General features: G+C 40.6%; 1 protein-coding gene across 6 annotated transcripts in view; it reads right to left on the bottom strand.

Annotated features, from left to right (window-relative positions):
• znf423 (zinc finger protein 423) overlaps positions 1-15,347 on the bottom strand; it is a 172,453-nt gene that overhangs the window by 70,377 nt on the left and 86,729 nt on the right. For 4 of the 6 annotated variants that reach the window (XM_067420426.1, XM_067420428.1, XM_067420427.1 and 1 more), the window contains 2 exons: positions 15,237-15,321; positions 5,821-5,841 (listed from right to left, as the gene is read on the bottom strand). In XM_067420426.1, the coding sequence (XP_067276527.1) occupies positions 5,821-5,841; positions 15,237-15,321 (106 nt within the window). The remainder of the gene's footprint in view (positions 1-5,820; positions 5,842-15,236; positions 15,322-15,347) is intronic. The other 2 variants (XM_067420429.1, XM_067420430.1) reach the window with 1 other exon arrangement.

Below are 15,347 nucleotides of genomic sequence, written 5' to 3'. Positions count from 1 at the left end.
GTAGATTCAAGTAGATTCAGACTTGGAGTATAGTTAAAGCTGCAGTCCATCTCTGTTCAAAAACGTCTCGGTTACGTATGGTAACCCTCGTTCCCTGAAGGGAACGGAGACGTACGTCAGACTGACCGACGAACTGGTATCCCAATTCGTCGTCAGTCCGACATACGTCGAACGTGACCGACTGAAAGGGAACTGCAATTTGCAGTTATTCGCGGAATTATCAACTTTATGTGAGTTGTGCCTTGGCACAGCACAGCGTGGAGGAATCGAATGTTTTGAGGAGAATGTTCAGCTGTCAGTCACCGCGCCGGTGTGCGGATACTGTCATTTGAAAATCACAGATTCTACTGTTTGAAGTATGACCGACATAAGAATGCCATCTGAACAAGAAAGTAGTTAACATCAACTTTTGTTCTTACCAACTAAGGGGAAAAAACATTGCAATAAATCCCAATGATTAATCTAACGATCGTTTATCATATGTTAAACCGTGCAAATTATACTTTTTCAAATGGTTAATGTTAACATCAGCATTTCGTGACGACATTAATGTCTATTAGGGCTACCTGTAGTTAGTTTCCATTTCTGTCCAGTCTAATTTCTAATCGTCATATACCAACAAATTAATGTGGAGTAGAGGTGAACTGCTCCCTCTCATAGCAAGCACAACATTATTGATGTTTACCATCATGCACATGCAGAATGAGAAAGGCACAACAAAGAAAACTCCATAACTGTATGAATCTAGCGAACAAGTGTGCTGTTACATAGCCTAATTCAACCACTGAAAATCCTACCTGGCCAGCAGAAAAAAAGCTGAAAAACCCCTTCAAAACACGAAGTTCATGCCACCTTTAAAAGCCCTTTCATCCTTGTTTTTGCATGGGCCGGTTGAAGTTCCTCTTTTTTTCTGTAGCCACTCTGAAGTCTGAAGACTTTTGCATTTTACTACAGGTGAATCTCCAGTTGTCACTGGTGATTGTATGAATCTTTCTGGACCTGCCATCAAATTGTTAAGTTTAATTATATCAAGTGATGTGAGAAAAGGCTATTAATCTCCACCCCCAACATACTCACACGCAATATAGCCTGCTAACCGGGGCACCTTCTTTATGTGTACAGATCAGGTACAGATGTGACGCAATGACGCAAAGATATGCTTGATTTTCCCGTGGAAATCCATTATTACACATTATTACAAGCTTACCTTTGTAAATCGAGTTACGGTAAGCTGATAGTTTTGAACACTGGCTGGTTATGTACTTGCTCAAAAATCAAATTTGGATCATTTTCAACCTAAAAAAGTTACGAACAGCAACTATACTGAATCATATCATATTTTATGGTATATATCTGTCTTCTTTGAAATGTTAAAGCTTCAGTCAATGTATTGTTATTTAATGAAAAACCAAAACATTATTTTTTTTTTAAATGCAAAAAAGAATATGTATGTATAAACACTGAAAACATTTTGGGTGACCTAACTTTTTAACACTCCACCCTTATCACGCAAACATTGCGTAACCTCATGTTCCCGCAAATCCTCTTCGCCAGCTACGACAGATGCCACTGTCACTCGAGAAAATAAATTCAGAATACTTAACGAATTAAGTGAGGAGCAAATTGCGGCTGGCCCCCTTTCATTATGCACAGATAGGCAGGCAGCTTGTTTGTCTTTTTAACAATTACCGCACGGCATGGAGAAGGGAGGGTTGGGAGACTGACGAGCTCCCGATATTGCCGCTCCTTCCCCTCCACGGCAGCTGGCTGAGACACACCTGGACGGATCTGGGACGGTGAGGAGGGGAAGGGGGAAACAGGGCAGCTGCACCTCCACCAGATATACCTGAGAAAGATATGTATACACATGCTGCTAACACACCAGCACGCCAAGGATTCATTCAGACCGAGCAACTTTCTGTGTCAAAGATTATGATGTATCAGTACACCAGATCAGCCAAAGACACATTTCCTATGTCGTCTTTCCTCTAAAAACACCTGCGACTCCCACCCGTGCGATTTCGCCACGTTGGCCGCAAGTGTACCTCATTTTCCATTCTGTTCCCACACCTTTTGGAGGAGGCTCCCCCTGAGCAGTTCTCTTATAGATCTCCAAACAGCTTGTAATTACCTTTAATAAACAGCATAAGAAGCAAATCAAGCGCAAACGTGGCAAAATGAGCTCTCAGGGGGATCAGACATCACTCAGCCTTGCAAACAAACATTTCAGCAAAACATTGCTGCCTCACTCCCTTTTCAACATGACATTCTCTGTGGGGGCTAGACAAAGGAGGGAGGGAGGAAGAGTGAGAGTAAAGGAATTAAATCGATGGAGCAGGTTAGGGGTCATGCAGCATGTTTGAATATCTGTGTGTGTACAGTACAATAAGAACACAAGATAAATATCGTAAGCACCATACTGGTTATTTATTTCATCTATAAATAAAAACATTTCATATAAAATTCCAAATTGATTTAATCATTTAAATGTTATTTCTAAAAACACTCAGTTTAATAACACAGGTGAATGTAATCTTGAATTTTTATATCGTTGTATCCCTTTTATACACTACTATTCAAAAGTTTTAGGTCTGTAGTATAAAAAAAATATTTTATTCAGCAAGTATGCATTAAAATTATTAGAAGTGGCAGTAAAGACTATTAAATATAATTCAAATAAATGCTATTTTGAACTTATACAAAAGAGACCTGATGTGTGACACTGAAGACTGGAGTAATTCAGCTTTGCCATCACATTAAAAAATGTTTACTTTTTAAAATATATTAAAATAGAAACATTTTATTTTAAAATGGTAATTATTTCACATTATTACTTTTTTTTAATGCAGTATTGGTGAGCATAAAAGACTTTTCAAAAGCATTAAAAAATTTGTTTAAATGGTAGTGTATACGAGTTATACAATGATGTGTACAGTTTGTTCAAGGCATGACATTTGCCACCAACAGAGTCATCAGGACCCCGTCGCAAAGTATTAAACAACTGATTTTAGATGACTTTATTATGCAAGTAAAATAAAACTGTGGACTGTTACAAAGAAACACAAGACTAGCACAGCTGTGTAGGAAATCGGTTACCAATTATTTGTTTATTTTTAGCTTATTTATCAGAAGTCATTATACAATCTTTATACAATATTTTTATATGGCCAATTGGAATCAAGGATTTCCAGAGACCCGTGTAGTAAAAGCCAAACATATGCAGATGTGTATGAGTTTAACCGTCCACGTGTTTCGCATTGATTTGGTCAAGCTCAGCTCCCTCATCCTTCTCTCTCCCTCTCTCTATTCACCTCTAGCAGCGCACCCTCCATCATCCCCCCTCAAACGCTGCCCGGCCCCTCTGAGGTTCCGCCTGGCTAGCTCCAGGTGGTCTGTGATGTGCATGAGGGGCTGTCATCTGTTCCCATGCTCACGTACTTGCCACATGGGCTGCAGTAGAGAGCGCCACACCATTAACAAGCCATAAAAACCAACCCAACCCTTTTAAAACATCAGAACACTGAGGAATAACTGCTCTCACCAAAGCCACTCAACCTAACATCGGCTCGGCGCGCACAATAGAGACATCAGGGGCTGGATAACAGGGAGTGACATGCAATGTGAAGGAATGATGATTTCTTTTGCTTTCGTAACTACAGATTGGAGGGGGCTGGAGTATGGCTACACACACACACACACACAGTGTGGCCCTAGGCTAGACACTGGCTTGCTCGTGTACAGGCGCTCAGTGAAGTGAACCCTCATCCACATTATCTACATCCATTGACTCCTAAAGCTTCTTGTGTGCTGCCTCATTAAGTCTGCGCTGACACAGAGAGACCGCGCCAGGTCTCCTTTAGTAGCCAGTCTCTGTGTATGTGTGTGTGTGTGTGTGTGTGTGTGTGTGTGTGTGTGTGTGTGTGACTCTACAGTATGAGATGGGCATTTACCTACAGCAAAATAAAAAGACACTGCTCAACAGCATCACCTCATATATATATATATAATAATATTATATATATATATATATATATATATATATATATATATATATATATATATATATATATATATATATATATATATATATATATATATATATATATAATAAAACAACAACAAAAACACACCAGCAATCTCTGTCACAATGAGACCGCAATCAATACCACAAACTATCGATCCCAAAATCTTTCACTTTGCACTAAAGAAATGATCGATTTCCGTAACTGCTTGCGTTTTTCACTTTGCACTAAAGAAATGATCGATTTCCGTAACTGCTTGCGTACGTGAAAACAAGATTTTTGACAAATAATAGCTGTGATTTGACAAAGATTCAAATATGAAAAAGCGCACCCACAGTTGAGACAAGAAAACTATTATGACATCACAGAGAACACCCTGGGGTCAAACGGCAAGCATCTATGTGGTGTTGCCTTGACAACACGTGTGACTCGTGCTCCAGGCATCAGAATCACTGGGATGAATAACTAAGAATCAACGGTGACATTAGCGAAACTCTCTGGAGAGTAGTCTCATTCAGGTGTATGTGCGTTCATGCCCCTAGCCCAGCCCCATGCACAAATAACCACTATGGCAATGTGTGTGGGTGTACGTGTGTGTCTATAGGTGTAAACTGACAGAGGGAATTGGATATGGAAATCAAATGACATGATAATATAACTAAGGTTGTGCCGTTTTATGTTCCTTTTTAGGGGTCATATTCAAATCATATTGTACTACTAAAATAAAAGTTCCATGTACTTTGTTTAATCCAAATTGAATTGAGGGTGTCTTTTAAATTCCAGTTCAGTTCCTGAATTTTAAATGAGGTTACAAACAACATGCAGAATTGCATGTATAGAAGCAGAATGAATTCTAAAATTCAAATAAATGTATTCTCGAACCCGTTCTGTTTATTCTAAGCGCATGCTTATCTGCCGTGTTAAGAGCGTGAGTTTGTTACAGCAGGCTGGATTCTGATTGGCTATCAATGTTTTTATTGTTCATCAACTGGGAAAAAAACGTTCTGAAAGTGATTCCAACGAAATCGTTTCTCTGTGCCGTTATCCTTACTGCTGTGGTGTAAACTCTGCTATTCTTTAATACTGAGAACGATTTTTAGAACTATATGACTATCTTTATAGTTACCGTCCTTGGTGTGAATGGGCCTTAAGAATGAAGAATTTTATGAAGCCAAAAAAGTCTTTGAAAATTTCGACAGACATATATATATATATATTCAAAATGCTCCATTTATTCTAACAAAGCTCCAAAAATATTTAGTTCCAAGCTCAATTAATATAGCACCACCACCCATATTTACCGTACATTTCAACAACTCCTATTCTCTATTACCAAGGAGGAATATTATTAATAATTTCTAAACTGTAGTATGAACTATACCAAGTTCAAAAGAAGAGGATATAACTCCACTTGCTATCTAACTACTGACAAGAGCAATATGTGGGGGACAACACATTATTGTTTTAATCACTCACAACATAATTCAGACTTTGCAAAGACTTTTGCCAATAGATGGGGAGTCACTTCACATGCGGCAAAAAACTGCCTGTTCAATTCTGTGGGTCAAAAAGAGTGGAAAATGAGCATGAAAAACTAAATTAAAGGGACCTGAGGGAAAATAAATGAATGAAAATGAAAGAAAAAATGATGGCACGACCCCTTTATGTGACCAATCATGCAGTTCTCTACTATAGCCCCGCTCCTTCTACTCAAGCAGTGAGAGATGTATGTGGGCTTGAGGGGGGTCATTCATTCAGGTAATCTAGCTAAGAATGGAGAGAGATAAGGGGGACAAACCTTGCAGCTGGGCAGGCTCTCCTACGGGCCGTCCGACAGGCAGGGAGGGTGGAAAGAGAAGGCAGGGTGACAGTTAGTCAGCAGCTCTATGATCACATGAGGGTTAGATGGTGGAGGAAGGGTCAGACATGGGGGTCATGGCTTACTCATGGTGACGATATGGAGAGAGACTGGGCTGCCGTGGTTTGTGGTTTTTGTCTTAAATTGTCAAAATACACTACAACTATAAAATGACGCATTGGTAAGGGGTGAGTTCCATCATTTACTCACCCTCATTCCAAACCACAAGGACCACTTTAATTATATTTTTGTCATTTTAAATTGTCAGCACACTTTTATTACCAGGGAAAGACTAAACATCTGCTAAACTACTCTTTTTGTGATCCACAGAATAAAAAAAACATAATACATGCTTGGACCGGCATGAGGGTAATTAAATTATGCCAAAATTTGAAACTATTATTTGAGCATTCATTATCTTAATGTGCTTCCAGAATGATCGTCATATACTTAACCTTAAATGGATAGTTCACCCAAAAATGCACTCATCCTCATTTTATTACAAACCTGTATGACTTTCTTTCTTCTGCGGAATACAAAAGAAGATATTTTGAAGAATGTTTAATTTGTTTTTAACCATATATAATGAAAAGTTGGGACTAACACAACATTGGACCCCAGTGATTTTCACTGTGTAGACAAAGAAACTGATTTTTTCAAAATATCTTCTTTAACATTCCACAGAATAAAGTCATAAAGGTTTGGAAAAACCCGAGGATAGGTAAATGAGTGTGCATGACTGTGTGTATGATGTACAACAACGTGTCCTCTAATGTTCAACCCTGAACTTATCACTGAGAAAGATCACAGTGGCGCGATACACGAGGCCGTGGAAAAGTGAAACAGAGAGAGAGGGGGAGAGAGAGAAGCGATAAAGCAGAGACGAGCAAGGGAGAATCAGGGTTGGACGGAGGGGGGTGAAGAGGCTGACTACAGCTCAATCCACTAATAAAGGCAGATGAAAGGGAGGTTAAACACAATATGCTAATTGAAATGTGTTGGCTGATTAAGGGCGATTGAGAGGAGAGTGGACGTGCTGTGAGTTCTGTACGCCGGTGATTAGTGCAACATTAGTGTCTGCATGCTTTTCCTTGCGACGTGCCCAAATGGACGGATGGAGATAGAGGTGTGGGGGGTGGAGTGGATGGAGAGGTGAAATGAGCCTCCTTCTGCTCGCCTCTCTTACTGTTCCTATACTCTCGCCCAACATGAAAAGCACAGGAAAAAAACAGAAAACTGGTCGAACCCCATGGACTGCATTGAGGCCCAAAAAACAAACATGCCTATGTGCGTCTAGCCTGCCTAGCAAAACACAAACATTATAAAACATCACACTTTATCACAAGGAGTGTCAAGAACGTGTCAAGGAGGAAATGTGGAATACTAGGCCGAGCTGTAATGTTTGAGAGGCCTTGTGCTTTATGTCTGCTTGTTTGCTACTCAAGCTTGTTTTCCCCTCTCTTGGCTTGCTTATCTGTCAGTCTGTCTGTATTTTTATTACTATTATTTTTCTGTGCACAATCTTTTGTGTGTAAAGGTCTCTCAGGAGCACAGAGGATTTTTTTTTCAGGCAGTCTTTATTGTTTTCCGCTGCGCAGCTGCAGACCCACGGGGTGCCCCCTGCAGGTGTGAGAATGTGTATGTATGTACGTGTGCGTGTGCGTGATTTCGAGCGTTTGTTCTCAAGAGTCCACGTTTGCGCAAGCTCTACCCCTGCCAGCAGGGCGCGCCGCTGCGCAGAGGTGATCATCAAGGGGTGCTGTGCTAAATGAAGACTAAAATTAAAATCAGTGCACTGAGATGCCAGTGACTATACAGGCACGTCCTCATGAGGGTGGCCCGACGGTGGGACAAAACATCTTTTTGCCCTCAAACTAACAGCCTGGCTCAGAGGGGTTCTCTTATATTAATATGAATATAAATTCACTGAGCTGGATCCAGCTCCCCTTCTCATTTTCATCTGCATCCCTGGCAGGAACAAATCAAAATAGTGTCTTTTTGCTAGCACTGCCAAAGAGTGATTTTAAGTATTTTGCTTTATTAAGTAAATGGTTTAGAGAGTGACAGGAACTTTTATGATGCATCGCCTGCATAAGCATACATGCTAACTGCTGTATTCTGACGCTTATTGGAGTGATTCAAAGGGATAATCAACCCAAACAAGGAAGATTCTGTCAATGTTTTCTCACATTTATGTCATTCCAGTGCGTTGGCAGTGTATTTTAAAATATATACATTTTATTTTTAGCAAACTTTATAAATTATTTATATTTTATATCAATATACAGGTGCTGGTCAGATAATTAGAATATCATCAAAAAGTTGATTTATTTCACGAATTCCGTTCAAAAAGTAAAACGTGTATATTATACTCATTCATTACACAGACTGATATATTTCAAATGTTTATTTCTTTTAATTTTGATGATTATAAATGACAACTAAGGAAAATCCCAAATTCAGTATCTCAGAAAATTAGAATATTGTGAAAAGGTTCAATATTGAAGACACCTGGTGCCATACTCTAATCAGCTAATTAACTCAAAACACCCGCAAAGGCCTTTAAATGGTCTTTTCAGTCTAGTTCTGTAGGCTACACAATGATAGGAAGACTGCTGATATGACAGTTGTCCAAAAGACGACCATTGACACCTTGCACGAGGGCAAGAGGGCAAGACACAAAAGGTCATTGCAAAAGAGGCTGGCTGTTCATAGAGCTCTGTGTCCAAGTACATTAATATAGAGGCGAAGGTAAGGAAAATATGTGGTAAAAAAGAGTACAAGCAATAGGGATAACCGCACCCTGCAGAGGTGTGCGAAAGAGACTGTGAAACAAAACCCATTCAAAGATGTGGGGGAGATTCACAAAGAGTGGACTGTAGCTGGAGTCAGTGCTTCAAGAACCACTCCGCAAAGACGTATGCAAGACATGGGTTTCAGCTGTCACATTCCTTGTGTCAAGCCACTCTTGAACAACAGACAGCGTCAGAATCGTCTCGCCTGGGCTAAAAAAGTAATGTTCTCTGATGAAAGCAACTTTTGCATTTCCTTTGAAAATCTGGGTCCCAGAGTCTGTAGGAAGAGTGGAGAGGCACACAATCCACGTTGCTTGAGGTCCAGTGTAAAGTTTCCACAGTCAGTGATGGTTTGGGGTGCCATGTTATCTGCTGGTGTTGGTCCACTGTGTTTTCTGAGGTCCAAGGTCAACGTTGCCAAAATACCAGGAAGTTTTAGAGCACTTCATGTTTCCTGCTGCTGACCAACTTTATGGAGATGCAGATTTAATTTTCCAAAAGGACTTGGTACCTGCACACAGTACCAAAGCAACCAGTACGGTTTAAGGACCATGGTATCCCTGTTCTTAATTGGCCAGCAAACTCGCCTGACCTTAACCCCATAGAAAATCTATGGGGTATTGTGAAGAGGAAGATGCGATAGACCCAACAATGCAGAAGAGCTGAAGGCCACTATCAGCGCAACCTGGGCTCGCATAACACCTGAGCAGTGCCACAGACTGATCGACTCACTGCCACGATGCATTGCTGCAGTAATTCAGGCAAAAGGACCCGCAACTAAGCATTGAGTGCTGTACATGCTCATACTCATATCCATAATATTCAGTCGGCCAGGATTTCTAAAAATTCTTTCTTTGTATTGGTCTTTAGTAATAATCTAATTTTTTGAGATACTAAATTTGGGACTTTTCCTTAGTTGTCAGTTATAATCATCAAAATTAAGAGAAATAAACATTAGAAATATATCAGTCTGTGTGTAATGAATTTATATAATATACAAGTTTTACTTTTTGAATGGAATAAGAGAAATAAATCAACTTTTTGATGATATTCTAATTATATTGGCAGTACCTGTATATCTTTACCCAAAAAAAACTTAAAAGGTTTCAATCTGGTATGTAAATATACAATATACGTAGGTATATTGCAAAGACAAAATTATATAAATGTAAATAATGAGTTTTTATTTTTTGGTAAACTGGGTGAAATATAACATTAGCACGCATTACTACATTTATCAGTCTGTTTAGGCTCCCTCAACAACAGTCTCTTTGCATCGCACCACCAGTCACTCCACTAAATGCCACAACGCACCACAATTCTCAGCTCTATTCCTTCTTTCTTCACTTCACTTCAGCCTGTGTTATGTTTGAGACAGGTCTTAGTGTGGGGCAGTGAAATGTGTGAGCAGTGTCTGTCTCCTCACAGGGGAAATGAAGGGGGTTACACCGGCTCTCACATTATGGAGTGTGCGTGTCCAGATGTGTTGAGAAAATTACTGTTATTGGAATTGTTATTGGAATTGCAAAATCCTATTGCCAGGATTTTGTCAGAAAAAGTCCTTCACTAAAATATTTCCTACAAAAAGTCCTGTATTGTGACAAATTCAACTACAACATTGAATGCAGTCATAAAAACAGCATGTATAATAATTATAAAATTAGTTTCAGATGAAGTATTGCACATCACACTGCTGTACAGGTTACTGCTGCCACCGATTGACAAGTCATGTCAACAACATGGATAAACAATGAATATGCGTTTGTTGTGTTCATTTTTCATATATCTGGAGCAGAGTGTGCAGTAAGAAAGTCTCTTATTCAGAAAAGATCATTATTTAATTTAATAAAAAAATAGTCAAGTTCTAACAAACCAATGGGATGCCTCCACTTTAAAAGGTGACTAGCCAATGAGACCAGACGACCCTAGACAGAAGCTGAAAAGACTATTACTGCAACATGAAACTAATAATAATGCAGTATAAAAACCACACAGTAAATAAAAGTCTGCATGACCCTGTGCAGTCTGGAGCTGTCGGTTGTTTGATGAAATCAGGGCAGCGCTAATGAAATTCATTTTTCCCGTACACGCGGATTGCCGCCTCCGTGCTAAGGAAAATCGTTACGCGGTCTCTCTGCACAGAGACAAACGTCTACATTAAATAATCACACGGCTTCAATCAACAGGCAGGGAAAAATAAACCCACATTCCTCCAGGCTCACCGCCTCCTGGAGAACGGAGCTCTGATCGCATTCGCCTGCCTCACCAGTCGGATTAATTAAAACACTAGGCTTTTTCCACCCCTCCCATCTCGGTGTAATCAAGCTCTTTTGCAGCAAACCGCAACAGCCCGAAATCTTTATCGATTCCCTCACCTATGCTCAATGCCGCTTACATGCAAACGCAGGCGGCAAAGATTTGAAACGACACCAACATAATCTAAACCTAAATTAAAGATCAAGTCACAAAACCTCAAGGTGCCCTAACCACCTGAAGCATGCCTTAGGAAGCCTTCAGGTGTGTAAAACGAATGTTAAAGGTGTGTGTGGAATTTATTTTTATTTTTTTCAATTTGTGGGAGGATTGTCTCTTGTGATAGGTGCACGTTCCTCTTGGGCTGTTGGCAGAGCAAAGTGACGGTACAGAAAATGACACAGGCAGCGTGCTCACGCAGTGGTGGGGCGCTCACAGGAAGGACACAAACAAAATGAGAGGAGAGGAGAGGAGAGGAGAGGAGAGGAGAGGAGAGGAGAGGAGAGGAGAGGAGAGGAGAGGAGAGGAGAGGAGAGGAGAGGAGAGGAGAGGAGAGGAGAGGAGAGGAGAGGAGAGGAGAGGAGAGGAGAGGAGAGGAGAGGAGAGGAGAGGAGAGGAGAGGAGAGGAGAGGAGAGGAGAGGAGAGGAGAGGAGAGGAGAGGAGAGGAGAGGAGAGAGAGAGAGGAGAGGAGAGGAGAGGAGAGAGAGAGAGGAGAGGAGAGGAAGAGAGGGGAGCAGATGTTGCAAGTTTGAGGAGGTAAAACTGATTGAGATGAGGTGTCACCTCAGCCTACTGGTGACTGTGAGTGTGAGAGAGGGAAGGGGAGGGGGATGGAGCTGGAAAGGCTGAGAGGAAGGGAAGGTGGGGGGAGGCTAGGTGAGGTATGATCACACCTCTGCAAAAAGGTAGGACGAATGAAACAGAGAACCGAGTTTCTGTGTGTATCCACAAGCAGGGAGGAAAAAGAGCAAGAAAAAGAGCTGGAGGTTGACAGAACGTGTCTGTCTGTGTATGCAAGCTCTTATCAGATGTGTCAATCATATATAAGAGCAGGTATGTGTGGGTAGAAACGCACAGGGACTTCACATCTACTAAATTCACATCTTCAACATATATGCAACAACCAGGCTCACACACACACACACACACACCGTTGCTTTTGGCAGAGGAGCATGCATGAATATGCATAGTGAAAGCACTGATGAAACACAGAAGGTGGAGAGATCAAATTCGTGTGATTTCCACAGCTGCCAAATGGTGAGCAAAAAGCACAAAGCTAAATTGTTCCATTTAACATGGCAGGAAAAGAACATGTAGCCTACTAAATGCACACTCAATTAGTCAGTTCAAGCCAAACAATTAGCAACAATTACATTTAATTCACAGTGAAACTGCATTGAGTCCATTTGCTGTCAAAATCAGCTATTTCAGTAATTGTTTGATATCGACAACCAATCAGAAAACACACGTAATATAAATATGACTGTCTTCAAAAATGAATGATTCATTAAACGTCATCACGCCAAACAGGTAAACTCACGTCAAGTTTCACAGCCTCGTTATGCTTATAATTGTGCTCTTAAATATTCCGGGAAAATGTTTTCAGATAAAAACTGAACAGTTGTCGGAAGCTTAGTGATGGTGATGTTGAAGTCGTGGGACCGTGCCCATGATGTAGTTTGTTTATAGCCTACCTTTAGCTTTTTACTTCTGGCAATTACATTTAGGCTTCAAAATGCATAAAAGTGGTGTTCATCTGTGAAAATGATCTTGATGGACAAAACGTGTAAGTTTCATAAACTTGTGTTAATCACAAAGCTTGTTTTTTTCTGATAATCCAAAAGCCTATTGGAAAATCCTATTTGGCTTTTTATTGAGGGAACTAGTGTGATGCTGCCAGTTGGCCTACAATGTGATGTCATACCTGCATCACTCTATACTGATACATTCTTTCATTTCTCAACTGTTTACGTTCACTTAAGACACACGATTGTTTACAAGGATACTCTCCAAGATGGGCATGTTGACAATTTTGTGTCAATTAGTCAACCCAAGTGAAAGATGATGTGAAAGACACAGAGACACACTTCTCACACATAGCGTGCAAGGTCTCTTTTGCATCTTCTTGTGCTTAAATATTTAAATTGGCAAGGCTTAAATCCAGCCATCAGGCAGTCCTTACTGTCAAGCCCTGCCTAGTATTTTCGTTATTGTTTTGTGTCTGTCTGAATAAGCATATAACCAAGGAGCAAATGCGTGCCGATCCATGGGTGGAAAACAATACAGTTAAGTGAGTGCTGTTACACCCCTGGTAACTATACATCTAACATATATGCATTTACATACAGTAAAATAAAAATAAAGGTATCATTGCTATTTTCTGGACCATGTGGTCCAGAGTGGTTACAGAGCTGCATAATGTGAGTATCCCTGTAGTACATATTTTTTATTTTGGAAAAAAAGCACTGTGCATGCTTGCAAATTCCAGTAGAAAAGGCAGGATAAAATATCAAAGTCTTATAATAGCCTCACTAGTCATATATCAAAGCTGACAGATAGTGTAGCTTTTTAATGATTGCTTCGTAATCTCAAAAAGAAAGAGGAAGACAGAGAGCAAAAGCGCTAAAACTAGAACTCCTTTGTGATCTCGCTTCAATTTTCTGGCGCCTAACGCAGAGCCTGATAAAGGTTAATACACGACTCCCTTTTCATTATTCAAAGACGTCATCAATCTTTGAAGAGGGGTGGAAAAAATAATAAAATAACAACGGCACTTAAAATAATCTGCCTCAATTCCATAATTAATCTCCTCCAGCTTTTCTGACAATTATGATGTTAATTAACCCAAAATTCCCTTCATGGTGATGGGGAGAGACATACGATCCGCCTTGCCGTCTCACACACAGCCTCTATCTCTACCATCAGTATCTTCAGAGAGGAAAAGAGTGAGAGGAAAAGAGAGAGAGGATGGAGGGATGAAAGGAGAGAGCTCTCAGCGTGGTCCAAATTGGATTGTGTTGGTCTGAGATTGGGCAGGTTGGATGCAGTTAGGTTGTGATTGAATGGTGAAGGGTCAGGTGAGATGGGAAAGAGGAATGGAAGAGAGATAGGTGGATGGATAGAAACAGGGTGGGAGGTTAAAGACAGGGCAGTTAATATGGGAATAATTGGGTGCTAAGCACTTCCATGCTTCTTTAATGAAGAAGAAAATGAACATGGAACCAAAGGGCCCTAGAATTAAACTCAAAATTACACCCACATAAAATAAGGACAGACAAAAAGAAAAGTGTAGATTGCAAACACACACACACGCGCAAGTCTATGTGGTTAAGCACAATGTCCTTTTTAAAGACAGATGCAGCATGCTCACAAGGTCTCTAAGAATATATCAGGTGGCTCCGCTTTAGTATCGGCTGTCAGGATCGGAGAAGGCCGGGAAGTTGCTGAGGCTCAGAGCATTGCGCCGTTTGTTCTGTGAAATTACTCACAGGCCCAGCTCGTTAATCTACACTACAGTGTGCTGCAGCAGCAATTATTACTTAAAGAATAACAACACCAAGGGAGGAGGCATATAAAACAACTACAAAGGAACTGTTCAGTTAAGCTCATATACTGCAGCCAGGGCCACTAGCCAAAGAAACAAGAAACATAGGATGGAAAATATCATCCACCAGGAGCCAACATTAAAAAGTGTCACCCAGCGCTCTATAGCATTATAGCGTTTGATGAAACATATTTCATAACATTTCTAAAACATAATTAGATAAGTCATAGAGCCCTTTATTAGTTCAGCTAACCTAACATAATTAGAGTTCCAACATCGGTAAATAACACCCCTTCCACGTGCACATGTAGTTACTCTATTTGTAAAATATCGGCAACAAAGAGCAAAATCTGTGTAATTGTCCACAACAGACTACAGGAATTAAATGAAGTGGAATAAAATAGAACCGAATTGTTTGTTGGCCTTTGCTGAAGGAGCGAGACCTGCAGTCCTGGTCTCGGCTGCATGGTGAAGAGTTAACAGAGCAATCAGACCTGCAGCCGAGGCCTCAGCTGCGTAGTCAAGTGTTAAACAATGGAACAGCTGTTGAGAGCGATGTCTGCACTTCCAGAAATAGAGCTGTTCATTTCACCTGTCTGTCTCACACCTGTGTGCAGGGAGTGAGAGAGAGAGTGCTGGGGCAAGACTAAGGCAGCAAATAAGGGTAGGAAAGCAGGAGGAGCGACTGGCAAGCATCCAAACACACGCGCGCACACACAAACACACGCGCTCACTAGCAGAGGAAACTATGGGGTCAACTTACCGATCATATGATTGGCAACATGGATCTGGATCTCTCGTTCTGTCTCAAAGGTCATTTGGCATTTGATGCACTGATACGTCTTCTTCTACAAGGAAAGATACATTGGATTGG

The sequence above is a fragment of the Pseudorasbora parva genome, chromosome 16 (genome assembly GCF_024679245.1).
Source record: "Pseudorasbora parva isolate DD20220531a chromosome 16, ASM2467924v1, whole genome shotgun sequence".
Lineage (NCBI taxonomy): Eukaryota > Metazoa > Chordata > Actinopteri > Cypriniformes > Gobionidae > Pseudorasbora > Pseudorasbora parva.
This window is presented reverse-complemented; position numbering and strand designations above follow the sequence as displayed.